This window comes from Diabrotica virgifera, chromosome 7, assembly GCF_917563875.1.
Source record: "Diabrotica virgifera virgifera chromosome 7, PGI_DIABVI_V3a".
Lineage (NCBI taxonomy): Eukaryota > Metazoa > Arthropoda > Insecta > Coleoptera > Chrysomelidae > Diabrotica > Diabrotica virgifera.
Genome location: NC_065449.1, coordinates 186,617,515 through 186,644,150, shown reverse-complemented (window position 1 = coordinate 186,644,150; position 26,636 = coordinate 186,617,515). Strand labels below are relative to the sequence as shown.

At 35.5% G+C, this 26,636-nt stretch overlaps 1 protein-coding gene across 1 annotated transcript in view; it reads right to left on the bottom strand.

Annotated features, from left to right (window-relative positions):
- The window catches only part of LOC126888687 (uncharacterized), a 72,577-nt gene that overhangs the window by 485 nt on the left and 45,456 nt on the right, over positions 1-26,636 (bottom strand). The window contains exon 3 of the mRNA XM_050657053.1: positions 7,339-7,440. Within this exon, the coding sequence (XP_050513010.1) occupies positions 7,339-7,440 (102 nt within the window). The remainder of the gene's footprint in view (positions 1-7,338; positions 7,441-26,636) is intronic.

Below are 26,636 nucleotides of genomic sequence, written 5' to 3'. Positions count from 1 at the left end.
TGCCTGTTACTAAATTTCACTAACTGCAGAATCTAGTTTGTTTGTGAAATATCTTACGAATATCTTCTTCTTAGGGTGCCTGTCCGTTCCGAACGTTGGCGATCATTCTGGCTATGGTGACTTTGTTAGTTGCTATACGGAATAGTTGTGTTGAGGTCATTCTATACCATGCTCTCAGGTTAGCAAGCCAGGATATTCTTCTTCGTCCTGAGGCCCTTTTTCCTTCAATTTTACTTTGTAAAATGTACTGGAGTAGCTCGTATCTGCCTTGATTTCTCATTATATCCCCAAGTACTGCAGCTTACGGCCCTTCACGATGTTGACTAAATCTGCGGTTGTGTTCATCCTCCGTAGTACTTCTTCATTGGTGACTTTGTCTGTCCATGGTATCTTCAGGATCCTTCTGTACAACCATAGCTCAAGAGTTTGAAGTTTCGATAGAGTTTCCACCTTCAATGTCCGCGTTTCTACTCCGTATAGAAGCACCGGCTCTTGAACACAGAGCTCATAGTCAAGAATGCACTCTTTGCCTTTCCGATGCGACATTTAATCTCTTGAGTATTGTCCCACGACTCATTGATTATAGTGCCCAAATAGTTGTATTGTGAGACACGTTCAATTCTCATTTGGTTCACATACAGATTTACTCCAGTTATGTTTTGCTTGCTGATGATCATTAGCCTAGTTTTGCTGGTGTTTATATCTAGTTCATATGTTCTACTGGTTTCAGTTATTTTATTCATTAAGTTTTGCAGCCCTTCTATGGTATTGGAAGACACTATTGTATCATGTGCATATCGCAGGTCACTGAGCTTGACTCCATTTACTGAGATGCCTTCATCAATATCTTTTAGAGCCTCTTCAAAAATGTGCTCTGAGTACAGATTGAATATCAGCGGTGAAATTATGCATCCCTGTCTCACTCCCCTTAAGATTTTGACCTGATCTGTATATTCTCCATCTATATATTCGGAGCACTGCTGATTGATTCCAATACAGGTAAGCTATTATTTTCAGGTCTCTGCCGTCAATCCCTGTCCTCTTCAGCACTTCCATCATTTGTTCATGTCGGACTCTATCGAAAGCCTTTTTGTAGTCAATCAGGCATGAAAAAACATCACAGCTGACATCTCTACATTTCTGAAACAACACCTGCACGCTAAATAAAGCCTCCCTCTCACTAACGGCGTTCACAAATCCAAACTGATTGGGCGCAATTTGTTCTTCGCATTTTCGGTAAATTCTATTATGGATGACTTTTAAAAACAGCTTGAGAAGATGGCTCATTAGGCTTATGGTCCTATAGTCTTCACAAACTTTTGCTCCTGGTTTTTTGGGCAACGGTACAAACTCAGATTTGAGCCACTCTGCTGGTATTTTTCCTGCCTTGTATATGCAAGTAAACATTTCAGCTATTATTTTTATTTGTGCTCCATCTAATAGCTTTAGCAGTTCTGCAGGTATTTCATCAAGTCCCGGTGCCTTTCCATCCTTCATTTGTCTGATGGCTGTGGTTACTTCTTCTGGTAGGATTTCGGGACCTGAATTATCTTCAATGGTGGGTTTTTTACCTGCTCTAAGGTCGTGGAAAAGTTTCCCCAAGTATTCTTCCCATACTTTCTTTTTATCTTCTTTGGTTATGGCAAGATTGCCTTCATCATCTGTTATTTTTCCGCTGCTGCGTTTTCGGGACTTTCCAGCTATTTCCTTCACCTTTCGATGGGCATTGAAATTGTCATATCGACTCTGATACTCCTCTATTTCTTGACATTGTTCTGTTTTTTGTTTCTCTTTTGCTTCTCTTATCTTTCTTCTGACGATGGTATGTATTCTTTTATATTCTTTGAGATTTTCTTTGTTCTTTTTTCTCTGATCCATAAGCTCGAGTATTTCATCGGTCGTCCATGATTTCCGTTTCTCTGTATGTTTATTCAGGTGTTGTTCTTTTATTTCTCTCACTGTTTCTTGTATGATAATTAGATTTTCATCTATAGTTCCTGCATTTCTGTATTTTAGCATCTTTGTATTGAGGTTTTCACTCACCTTCAGTTGAACATTTCAGTTTTCTAATATCATACCTCTTCATCGACTTACTTGTAACCCTCTTCATTCTGACTTTGAAATTACCTACAACTGGTACATGATCAGAATGTATGTCTGCCCCCGGTATGTTTTGACATATGTACAGCTGTTCCTATACCTCTTATTTGCTAGTATTTAATCAATCTGCTTTCTCACAATCCTTCCCTCAAAATCCTGTGGAGATTTCCAGGTGTACAGTTTCCTTGGGTGTAACTTAAACCAGGTGTTCGTTATTACTAATTGATTTGCTTCCGAAAAAATTTCCAATGTATCTCCCCGATCGTTCCGGTTTCCTAGTCCAAATGGTCCAACTGCATGATGATGTTTTGCTAGCCCCAACTTTGGCATTGAAGTCACCAATGACAATTGTTAGGTCTTGCTTTTTCAACCTTTTCACGACTTCATCAAAGCTACGGTATAGTTCTTCTACCTCTTCTTCTGTTCCTTCTGTTGTAGGTGCATACACTTGAATTATATTGATCTCGATTGGTCTTGCTTTCAGTTGTATGAGCATAACTCTTGCTGAGACTGGGATGAAGTTGTCAACAGATTTTGCAACTTCTTTTTCAATATAATACCGACACCTAATTCATGTTTGCCGTTATCTATTCCAGAGTAGTATACGCGGTGTTCTCCGATATTTGCGGTTCCTAAGCCTAGCCAACGCATCTCGCTTATTCCTAGAATATTTAATTTCATGTGTGCCATTTCTTGGATAGCATTCTGAATTTAACCTTCCTGTGCCATGGTTTTCACGTTCCATGTGCCTATTCTCACGTTTTCTTTGCATTTTAATTTATTTGTTGTACTTGTAACTGCTCCTCACGATAACCTTACGAATATATTTCAGATAATTGTAAAATTCTTTAAAATAAGAAATAATTAATAACGATATTATTTATAGAATGTGAAATAACAAAAAAGATGATCAATTTTTTACCGGTGAATGTAGGGCACACATAACGAGGTGTGTTTTGAGACATGGTGATTTCTGCCAAGTAAACAATAACATATTATTATATCATACCTAAACTTGACACAGAAACAAAAGTAAAAAAGTATACAAACATATCTATCTGATAAATAAAGTAGACGCGAATAGATTAGGATTAGAGAATCAGTTACGTTTGGGGTTGCGTGAGAATGCCACCTTAGGTAGAAGTATTGAATAAATGTATTTGGCAACCAATAAAGTAGTGGATACAACCTTCGACATCTTCCGATTTCCAATCTCCATCTCGTTCTGTCATTCCATCGATCGTCCTCCAGTTCTCTGTCCATGATTTTCTTAAGAATAAATTTTATAATAATATTGGGGATTTAGTTACGCGATTGTTTATTGGATATGGATTGTATCGAATATTAGTTGGTCACTTCTACAAGGTTCTTTAGGATGTTGTACAGAAACTGAATATTTATAGCCGAAAGCTTTTTAAAATATCAAAAAGTGGATATCCAGGTTAGTGACTGACCCATAGATTGAGTTTTATGACTGACTCATAGATTGAGTTTTATGTGAAATATGCTCAAAATTGTGTTCTTTTAGTCGTCTGAAAGACAATTGAATAATTTTGTTTGCTATCGGTTATTATAAGATGATTACTATTTAGTTTTTTCCTAGATCAGTGGTTCCCAACCTGTCCTAGACAAAAATTTGTTTATAAAATTTTTAAATTATATAATAGTGTTCCACAGTTTTTTAGCTATCGTGAGAGATCTCTATACGATCCTATTAAGTAAATGGGAGAACACTACTTGTTTTTGGTTGGTACACTCTGTATGATAAGACTACAACCGCCCCCGCTGTACGTCAGGCGGTAACGCAATGACAGATGAAGATGAAGGAGATTGGTAGATAAATGACAAGTCCCATGCAGAAACTGGTCCGACGATATATCATCGTGCCACACCGGTGGCTGCCCCGGTTTGGTTTACTCTCACAAAATTATTGTTTCTTTGAGAGACGAAAGTGACATCGGAGACAATTATAAGCAACTTCGGGGGTGAAGTTTAATCAATTTAATTGTGTTTCGATTTAACGGGATGCGTGAAAAACTTTAAAGCTGTGACATTTGAACGTTTGTCTACTCTGTGTTGTAAGTGGGAAATATCAAAAGTTTTGCACTGTTAGATCAATATTTTACCCTGACTGTAAACAAATTAATTGCAGTCTCATTAAGTTTCATCAGTTTTACTTGTAGGTGTATATTTATTTTTTGCGGAACCCCTCCTAACAAATATTTATTTTAGAAATTTTGGAATTTGGAACTGAATTTTAGGGGAGAGTCACTCTATTTGATTTTATCTAATTGTATATTGTTTAAACAATAAAAATTGTTTTGTTTAAATAATTTTAAAAATATCGTTGAATTTATCATTTTACTTTGATAAAAAATGTTTCTATTTTGTTTTTGGTTATGCTGAATCTGACATTACACATTGAAAATTAAAAAAAATTGAACTCTTGTATAGTGTATGTGTACGTAACTAGGATCCATATAAGAACCTATTTTATTGTCAATTTTACGAAAAAAAAGTTATTCTTCATAAAATTCTCTGCATGGTTTAAAATCCAAAACTCAACCATCAGATATAAAATTGTATCAATTTTATACGAGGTATGTCAAAAATATGAATTTCGTTCACGAGTAAAGTACGTTTATATTTCAGAATATCAAAAGTTGTTATTATTAAAAGTTATTCGGAATTAAAAACTATGTTTTAATATGCAATTACGTCCTTCTAATTGAAAAATAAAAATGCAATGTTTTCTGAAAAATCAGATACCCAACATTATTTAATTACAATTATGATAACTACTTTATTATAAATTTTACGAAAAAAAGGTATTCTTCATAAAATGCTCAACGTGGTCTAAAATCTAAGATGTAATCATCATATATCAACTTTTTTTCAATTCTATACGAGATATGTCAAAAAATATGAATTTCGCTTAAAAGTTAAATACATACCTATATAGTTCACAATATTTCAATTAGAGGGATATAATAAACAACCAACAGTTGGTCGTTAACCTCTCACTAGAACACAAGTACCTTGTGCAATTTTCGAGCAAGGATGAAATACATTCACATGTGATCTTTAAAATCTTAAGACATCGTAATTTAGAGGATTTTACACCTATTGAAGTGATTAGTTACAATTACTTGTACACTGGACGTTTACACTGATGATGGTCAGTTTGACCGAAAACGTTTTGTACCTCCACTCCCTTGTGGATAACTTTTTAGGAATTTTTAATAAATTCATATGCCTACATACAACAGAAGTGTTTACTTCATTCCACGTTGTTATATTGAAGGTATACAGCCAACTACAGTTTACCCCTTTTTAAAGTTTTAATTATCATTAATGTCACTGAATTTTCATTTTTGAATAGTAATGAAGGGCATCTGACGTAATGCTTGACGAATTGTATCATGGCTTGACGACGGGATATTATCAAAAATGATGGCTGTAATTTTTATTTCTGTAGCTTTCTATTGGTCAAAAATCTCTATGAATGAAATAATTAAAAATATTTTTATATTATAGAAATGTGTGCAGGCTAATTTAAATCTGGACCTTAAAGCTATTCATACATGCCACTATCGTAAATTTTAATAAATTTACAAGTTCGTGACTCATTCATTATGAAATCCACGCCCTTTTGTAGAGATCTCAATTTACTTAATTAATTTTATGCAGCACATTCAGTACTCTATTTATGGCGTGGAATATTCTTAGGAAATTATCTTATTTTTGAAATAGGTTTAGATTTCATTAAATATTAAAAATTACATTAATTTTTACGAAGGTATATCAAGATCTTCGTTTAATCTTAACACGTCACGTCACCTTTTTTTTTTTCACAATTTGTGCATGTGTTTTTCCAGTTGTATTACTGCTATATTATTTAATGGACATTAATACAAGTTGTGAATGTGCAGATAAAAGTATGTGTCATAAAGTTGTTTATTATTTTAAAGATTTATTCTTGAATTCAAATCCGTTGTGCATTTAACTTAAAAAAGCATTTCTTTACTCTGAGACTTCTCTTGGTATATTTTTACTCGGAATGGGACGTTTCATCGCCGCCGGTTCATCGCCGCCGTTTCGATGCCGCCGGTTCATCGCCAGTCCATTTCATCGCCGGCCGTTTCATCGCCGGCCGTTTCATCGCCAATTAGTCAGTTGATCTTGTATTATGGGAGATGACACGACACGACGTTAAATTCAGTTCAAAACTTATGACAAATAAATAGATAAAAAATATTATTATATTAATTTACTGTTCTATTTCTACTTCCCCTAAATTTGATACTAAACAGTATTAAATTTGTAGTGTTAAATTATATTTTATATTATATAAGTTTAAAAGTCTATTAAAAGATTAAGTATTGCAACGGGAATGGTCATATCTCGCATTTCCTAGAATTCCTAATTAATACTAAAAATAAATAATAAATGTAACTGTCGAAAATTGGTCGAAAATATATCAGTTAGCGATTAACTGACTGGCGATGAACCGGCGGCATCGAAACGGCCGGCGATGAATCGGCCGGCGATGAAATGGACTGGCGATGAACCGGCGGCATCGAAACGGCGGCGATGAACTGGCGGCGATGAAACGTCCTAGACCCATTTTTACTAGTAAATATTATACTGAATGAATGCCTTCTGTGGCATCCAGCAGTAGTGTGCTAACATTGTTACGCTCCATTTACCTTGATGTCTTCTTTCCGTATCCTTGATATCTTGATGAAAATATCCTCCTTGTTCTTTACTCACAGCCCCCAAATTTTCCGAAATGTGTTCTGTAGCATGCAGCAGTAGTCTGTTAACATTGCCGTGCTCCATTTTCCTTGATATCTTCTTTGCATCTCCTTGATATTTTGATGAAAATGTACTGTTTGTTGTTCACTTACAGCCCCCAAATTTTCAGCAAAATAATACTAAATAGGTTTATGAGGTAAGCCAAGTCTTAAAAAGGCTCTCTGGAGGTATGTCACGATGTTGGACAACTCTTGGTCCTCTAGAAGTCCTCTAGTATGACACAACAAATAAACATTGCTTTAAATTCATCTCCGAGAGACCTTGAATGAAACTTTTTAACCAAGAATTATCAGTCTTTTGGAATCAAAATATTGACAAAAAGCAAAACATATAATCTAGTTTGTCAGTTCTAGAGGAAATGTTTTTCTAGTAAATTCTGTTTCTACTAACTTTTGAAAATGTGAATAAATAAGTATTTACCTTAACTCCAATATGAAGGGGAAAATCTGCGGTGGCTTGTAATGATGATATTGTTTGTAATACTGGAACCACGGGAAGAGAACAAGACATCATATTTTCGACCTGAAACAAAAGATACATGTAAATAAGTAACAAAAATATACAGTGCGCAGGAATAAGTGTTACCCCGTTTATTAAGTTATTTATTTTTAGCACATAAGCAAAACGCTCGGACAGGTTGATTTTTAAAATAATCAAAGTATATTATAACATCAATGTTCCGAACTTTACCCGATCCCTCTCCAGGTGACAGGCATAACTTTGATTTTTTTTATTTAAAATACTGATTACAAAAATGTATATTACTTTAATCCTATTTGAGAGCGTAAGCGCAAAATTGCGGTCGAATTATTTTTAAACGCATTCATTTTTTTCGGATCCTGAGAAAACTAATAAGTACATATTTTTGAAAAATTTAAACGCAGAATTAAGGACTATATTATTACCTGTCATAATTACTGTCATTCGACGTTCTACATGTCGGACCTATTAAAATGCCCAGTTGGTGATAACTACCAGTCTGATTTTTACATGAGAGTTTAATGAAACGGTAACAAATCAATTGGAAGTTCTGTCCGACAAAATACATGGGACGTTTTCGTAGTCTGACGTTCCAAATTTTTAACCGGTTCCACAATTAAAACTGCCCCTGTTCCAGTGTTTCCATACATCAAAGTTTGTCCGACGAGACACCGTTAAGCTATTGACAAATTTTCAACTTGCTATTAATCAACTTTTTTTTGGTACGTGGGATCCAGGCCTAATATGGATGGGAACCCTGGATCATGAAAGTTCATATCGTAGAATGCTCAAAATATCATAGGTTCGACGCATTTCAAACATAGAAGTCTTCAGTCACAGAATAGGTTACGGCGAAGGTGATAAAGATGATCAAAAAGAGAAAACTTGAATATCTGGGGCATATAATGAGAGACAGCAGATACTGGATACTCCAGTTAATACGGACAGATCGACGGAAAAAGAGGAATTGGTAGAAAGAAATATTCATGGCTCCGAAACCTTCGTCAATGGACTGGCTTATCAGCATATGAATTATTACATGAAGCACAAGATCGAGAACGATATCGGCCAATTGTCATGGAAGCTACCCACGCCTAAAATTTGGGCACGGTACCCAAAGAAGAAGAATTGATACCGATCTTTTACACGCAGAGAAATAAGAGACATATCCGTTAATTTTGTTTCATTCGATATTTATTTCAGTAGATATAATTTTCAATGAAATACCTCTAAAATTATTAAAGTCACACAAAGACGTTAATAAAAACATTACTACTTGCTCTAAGCATCGAATAATTCAAAGCTTTAATTAAAATTTTTCCCAGCGAAATGTCGTCATTCTAAGAAAAAAGAGCATTCACCGTTTCGAAACTTCATTTATTGAAAAATCTTTCTTTTCATCTTTTACCAAGTCAAAAACTACACTCGGCGCCAGCTTATTTAACAAGTAATTAGAACTTACTTCTGCTGGACAAATACCAGTGGTAGTCAAACTTTTTCAACGCTTATGTTTGTCAAAGAGGAATTTATAGAGTTTTCTAAAGGTACAAATAAATTGCACGAGTAAAAGTATACCATGCTTTTCAACAATCTTATTTTTGTAGTTTATAAAACAATCCTGATGTAGTATTAATCGAATTAAAGAATACATAGAATAATGTTTCACGAACAAACCATAGAGTTGCTCTCGAGAAAACGAATATGAACGTCAACTAAGGGTACGAACATACCGAAAATACATGGATGTGTGCGGTGTAGGTCGCGATTGCGGTCTCTACATCGATGTCAAAACAAATCTTTATTTGCAAGAGATTCATAAATATAATGTTTTTAAAAAATAAAATATAGGGTAATCCATTTAAAAAAAATTGAGAAAATCGTAATTTTGTTGTGTAGTTCACCCTGTATACAAATATTCGTCAATGATTTCAATTAAACTAAATTTAAAAACTACAGTATATTGTTTATCTCATTACATAAAACAAATTATTATTTATGAATTACTTCTTTATATACATGGTGTTAATTTCATAGGCATTTCGAAATAAAAATGGTCATAACTTGTTAAATACCCTGTATAGTAATGCAAAACCCTATATTATATGAACAAGAATTATGATGGAAATATAATGAATGAATATGATGAAAAAATATATAGGGTGTCCCATTTAAAAAATTATATGTTTGATATACCACGCATTTATTGATCACCCTGTAGAAATGGACATATTTTCCAAGCCTGGAGAATATCATTGCCTACATTTTTTCTTAATAACTTTTTTTGATATTCTATACCATTATGGAATTATCGACCGATCCCGCACTAAAAACTCACCCTGTATGTGTCTGAGGATTTTTCGTTCAAACGTACCTAATAAGTTCTCATCGCTTTTCGACAGTGTCCATGTCTCTGATCCATATATAAGGACCGGTTTTATCAGGGTTTTGTATATTTTGCATTTGGTTTTTCTCGTGATGTTGTTAGATCTTAGATGTTTAATTAGTCCATTATATGTTTTATTAGCAATATGTATTCTTCTCTTAACTTCTTCGCTGACATTGTTATCTGCGGTAACTAGTGAACCTAGGTATGTAAAAAATTTTACGCTTTCGATGTTATAGTCTCTTATTGTCAGATTCTGTAGGTTTCTTTGGCCAGTCGATTTGCTGGCCTTCATGTATTTGGTTTTTATTTCATTAATATTTAGGCCACTGTTTTGTGCAGCTCTTTCTATCGCATTAAATGCTTCTATCATTTCTCTTTTGCTTCTAGCTACGATATCAACATCATTTGCAAATGCCAATATTTGTACACTTTTTGTTATTTTATCATCGTATACTATGTACACTATTTCATCATCATATTTATCATCGCGGTTTACAGTTTGTTTAAAACAAAATAGTTTGTTTAACATCGCGATCGAGCTGCTGAAATTAAAGTTTATTGGTGGTATTTAAACCACGTGACATTTGCCGGAGATACGGCTGGTGTATTCATTCATTTCTTGTTGTAATCATATCAGGTTGCGACAAGTTTTGGTTATATGGAAACCACAAAGAGCACTGAAAGGAAGGTACCTTCGGTATGTTCTGCCCGTCATCGATGTAAACCTCGACCGCGATCGCGACCTACACCGCGATCATCCATGTATGTATCTTTGGCATGTTCGTATCCTAAGGCCGCTTACATACGAGCCACTTTTTAAGTCGAAGTCGGCTACAAAAAGTCAAGCGTTTGTGGTTATCGGTCACTACTTGAAGTCGTCATTTAACAAGAATACAAAACGCATTTCCTTTTCACACGGGCGTTTTCTCGACTGCACTACAACTTCTGTCGTCGGTTGCAGTGCCGGATTAACCAATAGGCAAAGCAGGCAGTTGCCTTGGGGCCTCAACCCCAAAGGGGGCCTAGCAGGGCCCAAAACGAAAAAATAGTAATTAAAATTTTACAATTAAAGAAAACAATGAACAACTGAAAAGGTCATGAACAGTATAGAGCAGAACATGGGAGGGATAAGAAGCTCAGAAGCCTGGAAAATTGTGAAATCATTACGAACGAACACATAAGAGAAAACCTGTATACAGTACGGCGAGTGGGCGAACCACTATAAAATTAAATAATATTCAGAGACCAGAATAAAAGAACAGATAGAACAAAGACCAGAATTTAGAATTGATGGAGACGAACAAAAAACAATGATCATAGAGAAAGAAAAAATAGTCATAACAGATAAAGAGATGAAACAAGCAATAATTGCATGAAGAACAATAAAGCTGAAGGACCAGGAGGAATTGTGGAGGAGCTTATCAAGTACGGAACAGAGAAATTAAGAAAAACGCTATGCCAAATCATGGAAAGAGCAATCAATGGAGAGGACATTCCTAAACAATGGCAGGAAGCCTACATAACATCGATACATAAAAAAGAAATAGAAGAGAATGCGAAAACTGCAGAGGAATAAGCATAATCGCAACAATGGAAAGGCTGTATGGCAGATCCACAGCAGGGAAATCATGTCTAGATCATTATCTATACAATACAACGGATAACAAAGAAGAAAAGAGCTAAGAACAGAGATGTACACATGGCGTTTGTAGACCTTAGGTAGGCATCCGACACAGTGCCAAGGAAACATCTATACAAAGCAATCACAAAAATAGTAATACCAGCTAACCTTTTTTTATCTTTAAAGAGGGGGAGTCTGGAATCTTCAAAAGACATCTCAGTCCAGAACGCCACCTGACTGACCTTAGTGCAGGATTCATTCTTCGTAGCCCCAGCGATAGTTCCCGAAGTACTTTAAAATCACTCTCTCGTCGTCGAGGCTACGCCGAATGCCTACCTGCTAAACCAGACCCTCCTCTGTCATCCAGCGCTCCGAAAGCGGAATGGCCGCTGCAAGGTCGACATCGCTTCCGAAGCACTTTACCTTCATTTATCCACAGACTGTAAGCAAGGATGCCCTTCCTTTCCTTTTCCTCGTTTCCCCCTTTTTTTGGTCCTAAAATTGGGTTTTTTTTTATTAGAGCTTCTTTACCACAGTCTGTCTCATACAATCTAACTCACCTATTCGCCTCTCGTCAAAAGTTATTCCCTCTACCTTCTACTTACAATACCAGCTAACCTACCAGAAGCAAACAAGAACATATACAGGGGAAATAAAGAATATATAAAAATCGGAAACAAGATAGTTGCCAACTTCAAAACAACAAAAGAACTACTACAGAGATGCCCAACGTCACCAACTTTATTTAAAATATTTTTGAGAACACAAGAACACGCATTAACAACTTGGAGGTCGAAATATAGGGGTATGGGAATACAGATAAGCAACGATTATCTCTACACATTATGTTTCGCAGACGACCAATTAGTGATGGCTCAAGATGAGGAAGATATCAGTTACATGGTAAGAAAACTAAAAGAGGAATACAGACAGGTGGGCCTGGAAATACATCTCAAGGAAGCCGAATACTTAGCAATATTAGCGAACTTAGCGGAAGAAGACGTAAAAAATTTGGAAATAGATGAACACGTAGAAATAAAAGGAACGAATAATTTTAAATATTTAGGTTAAATTTTATAATGTCAAAAAATTGAATAACAGAAAAAGAGATAAAAATAGATTGAGACAAACAAAGTCTTGTATATGACAACTCCATAGTGTAATCTGGAATAAAAACATCAAAGAGTAAACAAAAAATATATACCAAACAATAGTACGTAGGTACGAAGTATCATGATATACAGCAGAAATTTGGGTCATACACAAAGAAGTTCTGGGTCCTGGCTGACGGAAAGGGAACGGCACTAGCTGTAGACAACTCTTAAGTATTTCTTTATTTTATTTCTTCAAGTAACACGTTTTACAAGATTAAACAAAAATTTAAGTTTAGGTCTACAAAATATTTACTAAATATCTAAGGAATACCGTTGGGTGATGGAGGAGTTAGCCGAGGTTTTGGAGGGAGAAGGCGGAGATTTGTTAGGGGTCTCATAGCTTGGGTTGCCTAGGGGCCTCAAGATTCTTAATCCGGGACTGGTCGGTTGTCGCCGATCCCGATGGCTGACTTGTAGCGGTTCTCTTTTTACACGAAACCACTTTGAAACGCCGGTAGCAGCGACAAAAGCAATGTATCTTCGTTCGAATTCATAATTATTATTAATCTACTTGTACAGACTACCAGAGCAAACGCCGATACTAGAAATAAGCCCGACTTTTTGCGGTTGGCTTTAAATTAAAAAAGTGGTTGTGTCTGTAAGCGGCCTAAGACTCAGTACAAAATGTATGTAAGAAAAGCTTTGTTTATTTCTCTGCAGGCCTTATCCCCTAGATGGACTGTCATCGTGATGTGAAGTATTGACCCTCTTCGAAGATCTCATGTTTTTGGTTTTATTTATTTATTTTAACTCATGCATAGTATTTTGCATATTTCCGTAATTTGGTCGATACATCTTGTTGGGGATCTTCTTTGTGATCTTTGTCCTTCATAATCAACATAATCAACTCTGCAACAGAATCACTTGGAGAGAGAAAAGTAAGGAATACTCACATATTAAAGAAGAAAACCCCGTGGTTTAGAGAGGAAGTTAAAAATAAAATGTGAAGAAAAGAAGAAAGCCTTTTTACAATACAGAACGAAACAAACACAACAGGCATACAACCACTACAAACGAATCAGAAACGAAACGAATACTTTTTAGTGAGACAAATAAAAAGGGAGCACTGGCAGAGTTTCGCAAAACAGATGGAACACGACTTCTACGGAACACAAAAAGAAGTATGGAGAATGATCAGAGGGCAAAGAAGGGAAATGAACGAATTAATAAAAGCGAAACACATTCAGAAGGAAACATGGGCAGACTACTTCCGATCTCTATTCCCTAAAGGCGACGATAATGAGCCACGAACACCTGAAGTTACAACAAACGAAGAAATAAACATCGAGGAGGGAAAGTTAAAGGAAGCATTAAGAAAATTAAAAAATAGAAAATATCCAGGAGAGGACAGAATATCGAACGAACTCCTAAAGTACGGAGGACAAGATTTAACTAAACAATTATTAAAACTAATACAAAACATAATAGAACAAAACAGAATACCACAAGAATGAAGATCAAGCATCCTAATAGCTCTCTTCAAAAAAGGAGACAAATCGGACCCGGAGAATTACAGAGGAATTAACTTATTAAACACAACATTAAAATTAACAACCAAAGTGATAACAAACAAATTGAATGAAATTATAACATTAGCAGAAGAACAACAAGGTTTTAGGTCGGAAATGCACTGACGCTATATTTATAATGAGGCAAGTTCAAGATAAATCGTTGGAATACAACAAACCGGCATATTTATGTTTCGTGGACCTTAAGAAAGCATTTGCCAGGGTCACATTAAAGGACGTTATCCATTACCAGAGAACGGCAGTTCTCGCCAGTGGCGCACACCTACACCCCCTACACGCGACACTATATATACACGAAATTTTCGATTTTCTAAATCTGACTGAATTGAAAATTGGGCCAACTCCCATCTTAAAGTTCAGGAAAAGACTCACCCATTCATATGTCAACCATCCATTTTGGTTAAAGGGTGTGGATTTTACGGCCCTTCCTATTTAGGGTCTGTTTTTCGTTCTCGTCCCCAAAACTCCCAAGAACTTCGAAAATTTAACTCAGACCTTTGCGGCTTCTAATAGAAGCGATCATTACCTTTCCAACGCATGTCTAATTTTGAAAATCGGTTATACCGTTCAAAAGTTACCGAGCTCAGAAATATGAGTCAATTTTTATTTAAAAAAGGGAAAATGTGTGTGGATATGTATGTATGTGTGTGGAAAAGTTAAAGCGATCTGAATTTCTTTTTCTGTGTTTGTAGAGGGAGTGAAAGCCGATTCAGAACCGGTGTAGTTTGTGAGTTTTGACTACCCATAAGCCAGCTATAGGACTTGGTAGGTAAAAAACGGCATATTTTTTGTCGGTATATATCTTGGGTTCAATAAGAGACAGGAGAACAGTAAATACACCAAATCAATAGCGTTGAGTTAAGCTTTCAAATGGTGTCTAAGCTGTCAGGATCAGACATACAGACGGCTCAGTATAGCCGAAAAACTGAAAAACTAAACTTTGAAAATTTTGGTTTTTCGACAATTACTCAAAATTTCAACCTACGAATTACGCCAATAACTGAGCGTTTGTAGAAGGACTCTAGACGAATCGAACAGTGTTTACCTTATATCCGGGAAAATTCGAATTTTTAAGTTATAGGCTTCATAAGTATGATCAAATCTATTTCTTATGGGAAAAACGGTTTTTCAAGCTCAATAATTCCTGTAATAGCTTCAGTTATCATACTTGACCTTAGATGCATAAGATACTACTTGTCAATACGTTTCAAACTCATGTTTAGTGAACAAAATCGGTTAAGCCGTTTAGAAGTTATTAAGCTACAAAAGAATAATCCAATTAACGTTTATTCCCTAAATGGTTTATGTAGTTGTAGTGGTTACGACGCTAATTTGATCTGGCAACAGGCAATCCGAGTTCATTTACCGGCCATCCCAATACTTTTTTCAATCTATTTCGAATAGAAAAAAAATCTAGTGTACATTCGATGGACACTAGATAATTTGGGAGCGGGGAATGCGACATAGGCGAACATTTATAAAGCTTAACGTGTAATCGAGAAACATTGCATTCAACTTTATACATTTAATTTATAAATACCTTTGAAAAACTCCTGATACAAGAATAAAAAACCGCTAAACGCCGTAAAAATGAGTGGCGCATACAATATTCCAGCTACAAAAGATCTGATATAAATATTACGTGGCGCGAAAATGTATTTTCATTTTGATACAAAACAAAATTCTAGTATTGTTTTAAAAGATTTTTTCATAATATTTGCTAAATTTGAAGTAAACGCGCCACTAAAGAGTTTCAAAATTCAAACTGTATCAAAGTTACTCTTTTGTGGCGCGTTTTACTTCAAATTGGGCAAATATTATGAAAAAATCTTTTAAAATAAAACTAGAATTTTGTTTTGGATCAAAATGAAAATACATTTTCGCGCCACGTAATATTCATATCAGATCTTTTGTAGCTGGAATATTGTATGCGCCACCGGCGTTTAGCGGTTTTCAACGAAAACTTTTCGTTTATAAATTTGCAAAAGTCTGTGTGTTATTGCGTCGCCGCTCCTGCAATACTTAGAGCAAGTGTATCGATGGATTCTTATGTAGTTTTGCCTTCTGAATCCTAATCTGAAAACGGCATTTCGATACCTCTAACCGTCTTCGAGATAATCGACCTCAAACTCTAAAATGTGACGTCACAATCCGGTTATCTCCTACCGACGCACTAAACGTCAGCTCAAATGGTTGATTAAGAAGTAGGCTACTTTTTTAAATCTCGATTTGTTAAACATAACATAGGTTATTTGTTATTTACATTTGAGTTTGACACTTCGTGAATGTCAAACTAAATTTTAAATTAAGTATTAATAAAACATCAATGACATTTGATAGTGAATTTAATTATTATATAAAATAAATAAGATGTTCAAAAATACAATTTGATTATAATATTTTAAAAGCAATAAGTTATTAACAGCTCTAAAAAGGTTTATACCCGTACGCCCTCCCCTTTATGATAAATGGACTGTTCCATTTGCTACGAAATATGAAATTAAAATATACCTAGTCGGTTCGCTAAACTCGACACAACTGGTTAGTGATTTTAGTAGGTAATTTTTTTGTTTTTTTGAGAATTTTGCCGAAATTGGCAAAATTACTAAATATTTAGTAATTATTAACTAAAAGACTAAGTTTTCACTCTAATGGCATATAACATATCCCACCAGAATGAAAACAATAGGAACCTTCTCTGGTTACACCTCCGAGGCTTCTACAATTTGCAAGCCATACGGATGCTGAGACTAAGGAAGATGAGGGAATTCTACAATTTACAATTCACGTCACATCTGCTCAGCGCGGTAAAGTTCCAACGAGACTGGTTCCCTTCATACTCCACACAGAGTAAATGTAAATCAAAAATGAATAACCATTTTCAATTTCGTTGCAAAACGAAAATACAGCCGAACCATATTCCAGTCCAATCAGAGAGTGCTGCAAGCACCTCTACCGGTTTCGAAACTTATTAGTCTCTCATCAGGAGGCACATATGCTGCTCTCCCTGATCCAACCAAAACAAACCCCAGCGAACCCCAAACCCTCGCTGGGGTTTGTTTTGGTTGGATCAGGGAGAGCAGCATATGTGCCTCCTGATGAGAGACTAATAAGTTTCGAAACCGGTAGAGGTGCTTGCAGCACTCTCTGATTGGACTGGAATATGGTTCGGCTGTATTTTCGTTTTGCAACGAAATTGAAAATGGTTATTCATTTTTGATTTACATTTACTCTGTGTGGAGTATGAAGGGAACCAGTCTCGTTGGAACTTTACCGCGCTGAGCAGATGTGACGTGAATTGTAAATTGTAGAATTCCCTCATCTTCCTTAGTCTCAGCATCCGTATGGCTTGCAAATTGTAGAAGCCTCGGAGGTGTAACCAGAGAAGGTTCCCATTGTTTTCATTCTGGTGGGATATGTTATATGCCATTAGAGTGAAAACTTAGTCTTTTGCTAGCAGTTGCCGCTAGGGCATCTATGTCATTTCGTTCGTTGCAATTCGGGACTGCACGCTGGGGTTTGTTTTGGTTGGATCAGGGAGAGCAGCATATGTGCCTCCTGATGAGAGACTAATAAGTTTCGAAACCGGTAGAGGTGCTTGCAGCACTCTCTGATTGGACTGGAATATGGTTCGGCTGTATTTTCGTTTTGCAACGAAATTGAAAATGGTTATTCATTTTTAATTATTAACTATTTAGAAATTATTTTTTTGTCGAATTGGCAAAATTATTGACTAAAATCACTAGCCAATTGTGTCTGAGTTTAGCGAACCGACAGTATATGAAATAATATTGTTTGGTATAAAAAAAATATGGTCTGATATGTGCAATTACATCCTTCTAATGGAAAAAAATATTTGAAGATTTTTCTCAAATTACGGATACTAACAACATTTTCATTTATAACTCTTTTATTTTTAATTTGACGAAGAAAAGTTATTCTTCATAAAAAGCTCTTCATGTTCTAAGATTTATGATGCAACCATCATATATAAAATTTTATTAATTTTATACGAGGTATATAAAAAAATATGAAATTCGATCAAGAGTAAACTACCTTTATAGTTCATAACATTTAAATTATAATGATATAATTGCACATTAAAACATAATTATAATTCTAACCTACTTTTCATAATAGCAATTTTTCATATTATGAATTAAAATACGTAAATATACAAAGTTTTCGTTATGATAATGCTCGCATTTTCAACTTGTTTATTCTTGTTTCTTATACTCGAAAGAGGTACCTCTAGGAATAATTAAAACGATCGAAAACATCTACCAGAACAACACAATAAAAGTAAAAGTGGACGATAAATTAACTGACCCAATTGAAGCCGGCAATAGGATAAGACAGTGGGATTCCTTGAGTCCGTTATTGTTCAACCTGATCATGGACGAAATAATAAAAAAAGTAAGAACTAAAACAGGATACCAAATGGGAGAAAAACAACTTAAAATAATCTGCTATGCGGAGGATGTAATACTAATCTCTCAAAGTGAAGACGATTTACAACGTATACAATTCAACATAATCGCCAGAAAATTTAACATGTTAATTTCCTCAAAAAAGACAAAATGCATGGTTATAACAGCAGATCCAATAAGATGTAAATTGGAGCTGGAAGGTCAGATAGTAGAACAAGTGATGAAGTTTAAATACCTAGACAACACACTATCTAGCTTCGGAAGGCTCAAAACAGAAGTGGAAGATCAAGTGAATAGAGCAAACAGAGCCGCAGGTTGCCTGAATGACACAATATGGAGAAATAAAAATATCGGGAAAGAAATGAAAGGCAGAATTTACAAAACAGTCATCAGACCAATAATGACATACGCGGCAGAAACACGACCCGACACAGAGAGGACCAAAATATTGCTCTAAACAGCGGAGATGAAAACCCTTCGAAAAATCGATGGTAAGACTCTATGGGACAGAGCTAGAAGTACAGATATACGACGGAGAAGAAAGGTGGCTAACATTAATAACTGGGTAAGAAACAGAAGAATAAAATGGAATGACCACATAAGCCGAATGACAACAAATACGATAGTCAGGACAGCGGGAGACGGTTCCCCAATGGGAAGACGATCAGTGAGAAGACCACGAAAACGATGGAACGACAACTTACTAGAGCCACATTGAAAAAACAGACATGTCTATACAAAAATAAGAAGAAGAAGAAGAAGAAGAAGACTTTAAAATAAGTTTATTTTTGACATTTCGATTTCCACGGGAAACCGTTCTCAAAATACAAATACTACATTGTGCAACACAATTTCAGTGATCGGTTTTATGTAAATTGTAAACCAATAGAAATTGTCGCAAGAAGGAACTATATACTCGTACAGGTATATTGTAACTAACTGTATTGTATTCAACTTAATAATAATTAAGATGCGACAAAGGAAATTAAGTTACCACTGTGAGAAGCAAGTAAAATATCTTTTAATGGTTTAAGAAAGCTACTCTGCAACATGAAATTAAAATTACTTATTCGAACTCGCAATCTTAAATAATTTATCATTTCAATATCGTTGTATTGTTTCGAATTTCATATTTTGTTGCTTTTCGAGAATTATTACCTTTTAAGAGATTAGGTCTGGATCCCGCGTATGAAAAAAAAGTTGATTAATAGCAAGCTGAAAATTTGTTAATAGCTTCAGGGTGTCTAGTCGGACAAACTTTGATATATGGGAACATTGGAACAGGGAAAGTTTTAATTGTGGAACAGGTTAAAAAATTGAAACGGTCAGACGACCACAAAAACATCACATGTATTTTGTCCTACAGAACTTCCAATTGATTATTGGAAGTTCTGTTAGATAAAATACATGTGACGTTTTCGTGGGCTGACCGTTCCAAATTTTTAACCTGTTCCACAATTAAAACTTTTTTTCATACGCGGGATCCAGACCTAGATGTGTAAATGAGTGTCTAAACTTCTAATTGAAAATCGAATATTAAGGGATTAGTTGATATTAAAAATGTACGGTTTTTAAAACTGGACGTTAGTTTATTATATAAAGAGGAAGAAGTATCCATGACGTATTAAGGTTGGCTATAACCATTGCTGTATATTGAGTAAAATTGCTATATGAGTAAAACATGATAAACTCATAAACATCTTGAAAGAAGCGGGAGTAGATGATAGAGACTTGAGAATCATATATAATTTGTATTACAACCAAACTGCCAATATTAAAGTGGAAGACCAATTAACAGAGGCAGTCTCCATAGATAGAGGAGTGAGGCAAGGATGCATCCTGTCCCCGGTGCTGTTTAATATATACTCTGAATGTATCTTCGAGCAAGCGCTGGGAGAACTACAGGAAGGCGTATTAGTCAACGGAGTGCGTCTGAACAACATTAGATATGCCGACGACGCTGTAGTTTTTGCAGACAGTCTAGATGGTTTGCAAAGAATAATGTCGCGCATATCAGATATAAGTAGAGAATACGGACTTGATCTCAATACGAAAAAAACAAAGTATATGGTAGTCAGTAAGCGCGAAATATTAAATACACAGCTTTTGGTTAACCAACAACTAATTGACAGGGTCGACAGCTACGCATACCTTGGTACCAACATAAACAGCCAGTGGGACCACTCAAGTGAAATAAAACAACGCATAGGAAAAGCGAGATCAGCGTTCATAATGATGAAGTCTCTTTTCAGAAGCCACGATTTACCTCTTGCTACCAAAATCTCTATCATCAGATGCTATGTATTTTCTACGTTATTATACGGAGTAGAGGCCTGGACACTTTCCGAGGCTTCTTTGAGAAAACTCGAGGCATTTGAGATGTGGTGTTACAGGCGCATTTTGAGAATTTCGTGGGTGGATCGTGTGACTAATATTGAGGTTCTACGTAGAATAGGCAAGGAATGCGAGATTATTAACATAATCAAAGAGCGCAAACTAGAATATCTTGGCCATGTTATGAGGAATGAACAGAGATATGGCTTGTTGCAACTCATTCTTCAAGGCAAGGTATTTGGAAAGAGAGGACCAGGGAGAAGAAGAATATCTTGGCTTCAAAACCTGAGAAAGTGGTTTAATACATCGACAACCGGACTATTCAGAATAGCAGCAAGCAAAGTTAGGATAGCCATGCTGGTCGCCAACATCCGGAACGGATAGGCACCTTAAGAAGAAGATAACCATTGCAAATTCGTCTCTATCTTCTGCTTTCCTTAAAAGCGTCGGTGTGTTTTCCCGGTCCAGTCACGAATGTTTTTCAGCCAGGATATTTATCGTCTACCAGGACCTCTTTTTCCTTCGATTTTATCCTTCGTAATATGCTGTAACAACTCGTACTAATCAATTCTAAGTATGTGCCCCAAATATGCTGTCTTTCTCCTTTTAATGGTGATCAAAAGTTCTCTGTCTCTCCCATTCTGTGCAACATCATTTCGTTTGTAAAATTCTCCTAAAAAGCCACATCTCTAAAAATTACAGCTTTCTCATTAATAGTCCAAGTAATGAAGCTTAAAATACGACAAAACCTCGCAATTTTTACAGAATGGATGGATTTGCTTGAAAATTTAAGAATAATAAGTGGATAGTCCATGGATCAAAATCTATATGATGCCGACAGGCGCTTTTACCATGGGGGTGGTTGCCACCCCATCTCGGGAGTGAAAATTTTTTATTGTATTTTGACCGCAAAAGTTAATAAAAACATTCATTCTAAGCAAAAAATGTTTAATACATTTTTTTGAAAAAATGAATAGTTTTCGATTTATTCGCTATCGAATGTGTTAGTTTTATATCGAAAAAAATCAATGTTTTTAATCAGTTGTCTGCTACTAACTTAAAAAGTTTTCTTTTTATCAAAACAACTTTACCTAACGAAAATGTACTTTTTCGTCATATCGTCTTATCGTCTCCCCCAAGGTCTTCTTTGGTCTTCCTCTCCTACTCCTTCCAGGAATCTGCACTTCAGCTATTCTTCGTATTGGATGATTAACGTCTCAACGTTGAACATGACCAAACCATCTTAACCTATGCTCTCTCATTTTGGCATCAATTGGTGCCACATCTAGACTTCCCCTAATATGTATACTCATTTCTAATTTTATCCTTCTTTGCCACTCCACTCATCCATCTAAGCATTCTCATTTCCGCCACATGCATTCGTTGTTCCTCTTTCTTCTTCACTGCCCAAAATTCAGTTCCGTACATCATAGCCGGTCTTATGGCTGTTTTATAGAATTTTCCCTTCAGTTTCATTGGGAATTTTTCTGTCACACAACACACCACTCGCTTCTTTCCACTTCATCCATCCAGCCCTAATTCTACTGCATGCATCTCCATCTATTTCTCCATTACTCTGTAATACCGATCCCAGGTACTTAAAACTATTGCTTTTTACAATAAGTTCACCATCCAAAGATACCATTTTATTTGTAGTAACTCCATCTTGAAATGAACATTCCAAATACTCTGTTTTTGTCCTTCTAAGTTTTAAACCTTTTTCCTCCAGAGCTTGCCTCCACTGTTCCAGTTTTTGTTCTAAGTCTCTTTCACTATTTCCTACTAACACGATATCATCAGCATACATTAAGCACCATGGAACGTTACTTGTAGTTTCGCTGTTATCTGGTCCAAAACTAATGAGAATAGATACGGACTAAGCACAGAGCCTTGGTGCAATCCTACTTTCACAATAAATTTATCAGTCTCTCCCACACCTGTCCTAACACTAGTCGTTACTCCCTCATACATATCCCTCACAATCCTTACGTATTCACCAGGGACTCCTTTCTTATTGAATGCCCACCACAGAATCTCTCGAGGAACTCTATCATATGCTTTCTCAAGATCAATGAATACCATATGAGCGTTTGTTTCTTTGCTCCTGTATTTTTCCAACAACTGCCTGATAATGAAAATTGCATCTGTTGTTGATCTGCCCTGCATAAAGCCAAATTGATTCTCAGATATTTCGGTCTCTTCACGTATCCGTCTATCAATTACTCTTTCCCATATTTTCATGGTGTGGCTAAGCAGTTTTATAGCCCTGTAGTTTGTACATTGTTGTATATCTCCCTTGTTTTTGTAAACAGGTACCAGTATACTGCTTCTCCATTCGTCTGGCATTTGTCCAACTTCCATAATTCTATTAAATAGACCTGCTAGCCACCTTGTTCCTGTCTCTCCCAATGCTCTCCATACTTCCCCAGGAATATCATCTGGTCCTACCGCTTTTTCTTTCTTTATTTTTTGAAGCAATTGAGCCACTTCCTCGTTTGTTATTTTGGTGACCATTGCTGCTACTGTCTCCGTTGACTCTACAGGTTGTCTGTCAAATTCTTCATTTAATAAGCTGTCAAAGTACTTTCTCCATCTCTTTCTGACATCCCATTCGTGAACTAGTATTTTATTATTTTCACCTCGGATACATCTAATCTGATTAAAATCTTTTGCTTTCTTTGCTTTCTGTTTGGCGATTTTATATATCTTCGTTTCGCCTTCCCTGGTATCAAGTTGATCGTATAGGTTTGAATACGCTTCTGCTTTGGCTTTTGCTACTGCTACTTTCGCTTCCTTTTTCGCCACCATATAGTTTTGAAGATCTGTGTCGGATCTGGTTTCTTGCCACTTTTTATATAATTTTCTCTTCTCTTTTATTTTTCCTTGTACTTCGTTTGACCACCACCAAGTCTCTTTATCCTCAAACTTGTTTCCTGACGTTTTCCCAAGTATTTCAATAGCAGTTTCTCTAATACTACTGGCCATTTTTCTCCAAATTGTATTAGGGCTTCCTTTCATGTTCCAACATATTTTTTCTACTATTCTTCTCCTGAATAGACCTTCTTTCTCATCTTTTAGCAGCCACCACTTGATTTTTTGTGGTCCTCTCCGATATTTTTGTTTAGTTTCGCTTTTTACTTCGATGTCCAGAACAAGCAGCTTATGTTGTTGGCTTACTGTCTCACTAACTATTACCTTGCAGTCCTTGCATTCACGTATGTCTTCTTTCCTTATCATGAAGTAGTCTATTTGGGATTGATGTTGTCCACTTTTGTAGGTAATAAGTTTAGTTTCTCTCTTTTTAAAGAATGTGTCACTAGTACGATATATATGTCAAAAAATCATAATTTAAAAATCGAATAACTTTTGTATTATACATTTTATTCTAGTTCTGTAAATAAAGCAGTTTATAAGGGGGTCAAAATATAGTGAATAACCCTGTACATTCACTGGGGCTGACCGACTATAATAACTTGTATTTATATTTAATTTAGAACGTGTGTACTGATTTTCAGCCTTAGTAAATGGATTTAATTACCTTCGTAGGAAAGCAACTTTGATACCCTCTCAGTAACCCTCTGTTCTACGTTTCGCTTGACCGACCGCAGAATATGTTTCTCTACACACTCACAGTAACCAACTGTGAAAAATCTAGCTTTAGTAAATTCAAAGAGATTTTTCAGCGCTGCCTCTTGGACTATAATGACTATATCTCCCTTCTTCCCTTTATCCCTTCTGTACAGTTTTCAAGTGCTTGTGTAAATATCTCTTCGGAGTACATATTAAATAGTAATGGTTAAAGTACATAGCCTTGTAACATTTCTTTACTTATCTGTTGCGCATCTGTGCTATTTCCATCTAATTGTCCAGATATGTAAATATCCAGTAGTACTTGAAACTATAAAACAAACCACCCAAAAGCGTCGAATGCAAGAGACATTGTACAGAAATTATGAGATTAAGAATGAGAATGTGACTGTTATACAGTACGTTTGAATCATATTAAAATGAAAGCTCAAATATGCATCAATTTTCTCCAGTCGTATACGCGATTTGTCAAAAAATATTAATTCCGCTCAAGAGTAAAGTGTTTTTATTATTGACAATATCAAACACCACGTTTCATTATTTAACATAACACTAACCTAACACATATTAACATTGATTTTTTTTGGAAACAAAACTATAATAACAGTTTTTTTGGTTATGGTTGCTTTTGCTACGATAATGTTGGTTTTGTTTTGATCAAACTATTTTAGTAACTTTTGTATAAAATTAATAAATTTCATATGGTTCTAACTTACTGAAGGACAAAATTGTATTATATGAAATTATCCTTATCAATACTACAAGTATTAAGAGTACGGAATTGGAAAACCAACGCGAAGGATAGGAAGAAATGGAAACTGATTCTGGAACAGGCCAAGACCCAATAGGAGTTGTAGAGCCAATGATGGTGATGATGATCCTTATAAATATTAATTTGTCAACATAAAAAATTACAAAAATCTGAGTTTTAGTGAAACATATTTATCCCACAACTAGCTAACCGAATCGGCAACAAAGTCTCAAAACTCTATAAACATCAATCATTTCTTCCTTTATCTCATCTCCCTTGGGTGTCTCAAAAGTAGCGGAACGGTAGAATATTTCGCGAACTGAACATCGGATCGAAAAACTGAAAAACACGTGTTCAATAGTTTTCAAAAATATATCGAACGACAGAAACAGGACCCCCACTCCACCCCCTGGAGCCCTAGAGCCTAACTTTAAAATTTTAAATGAAAACCCCCAGTTTTTATTGCAGATTTGGATTCTTTACGTAAAAGTAAGCAACTTTTATTCGAGACATTTTTTCGAATTGTGTAGAGATGGCGTAATAATCGCTAATAAAGTAATAACCATTTATCGTGATATCATAGGGAAATTATAGAAACCGTCTAATGTCCCGAGAAATACATTTTAAAATTTGAAAATACGTATTTAATATTTTTTTAAAATCTATCGAATAATACCAATAATGATTTTCCATCCCACCCGCTGGAGCTTGGGGTAACTTTAAAATCTTAAATAGAAATTCCCATTTTTTATTACAGACTTGGATTGCTCATGACAAAATAAGTAACATTTATTCCAAACATTTTTTAGAATTGTGGACAGATGACGCTATAATCGGAAAAATACGATTTATTAGCGCCATCTATCAACAATTCCAAAAAATGTTTCGAAGAATTGTTACTTATTCTTTCATGAGGAATCCAAAACTGCAATAAACACGGTGGTTCCTATTTAAGATTTTATAGTTACCCCCCACCCACCTCCAGGGTGTGGAGGGGGTCGTGCTTGGTGTCATTCGATAGGTTTTTGAAAAATATTAAAAACAACTTTTTTGATTTTTAATTTGGGAGTGCATTTCTCGAGATATTAGACCGTCTCTATATTTGACCTATGGTATCACGATAAATCGATTTTTCCGATTATAGCGCCATCTATCCACAATTAGAAAAATGTATCGAATAAAAGTTGCTTACTTTTACTTCTCTGCTATAAAGACTGGGGGTTTCCATTTAAGATTTTAAAGTTACCCCCATCCCACCTCCAGGCGGTGGAATAGGGGGTGGAATAGGGGGTCGTGTTTGGTGTCATTCGATAGATTTTTGAAAAATCTTGAATACGTATTTTTCAGTTTTTCGATCCGATGTTCAGTTCGCGAAATATTCGACCGTTCCGCTACTTTTGGGACACCCTATACAGGGTGTCCCGAAAAGATCGGTCATAAATTAT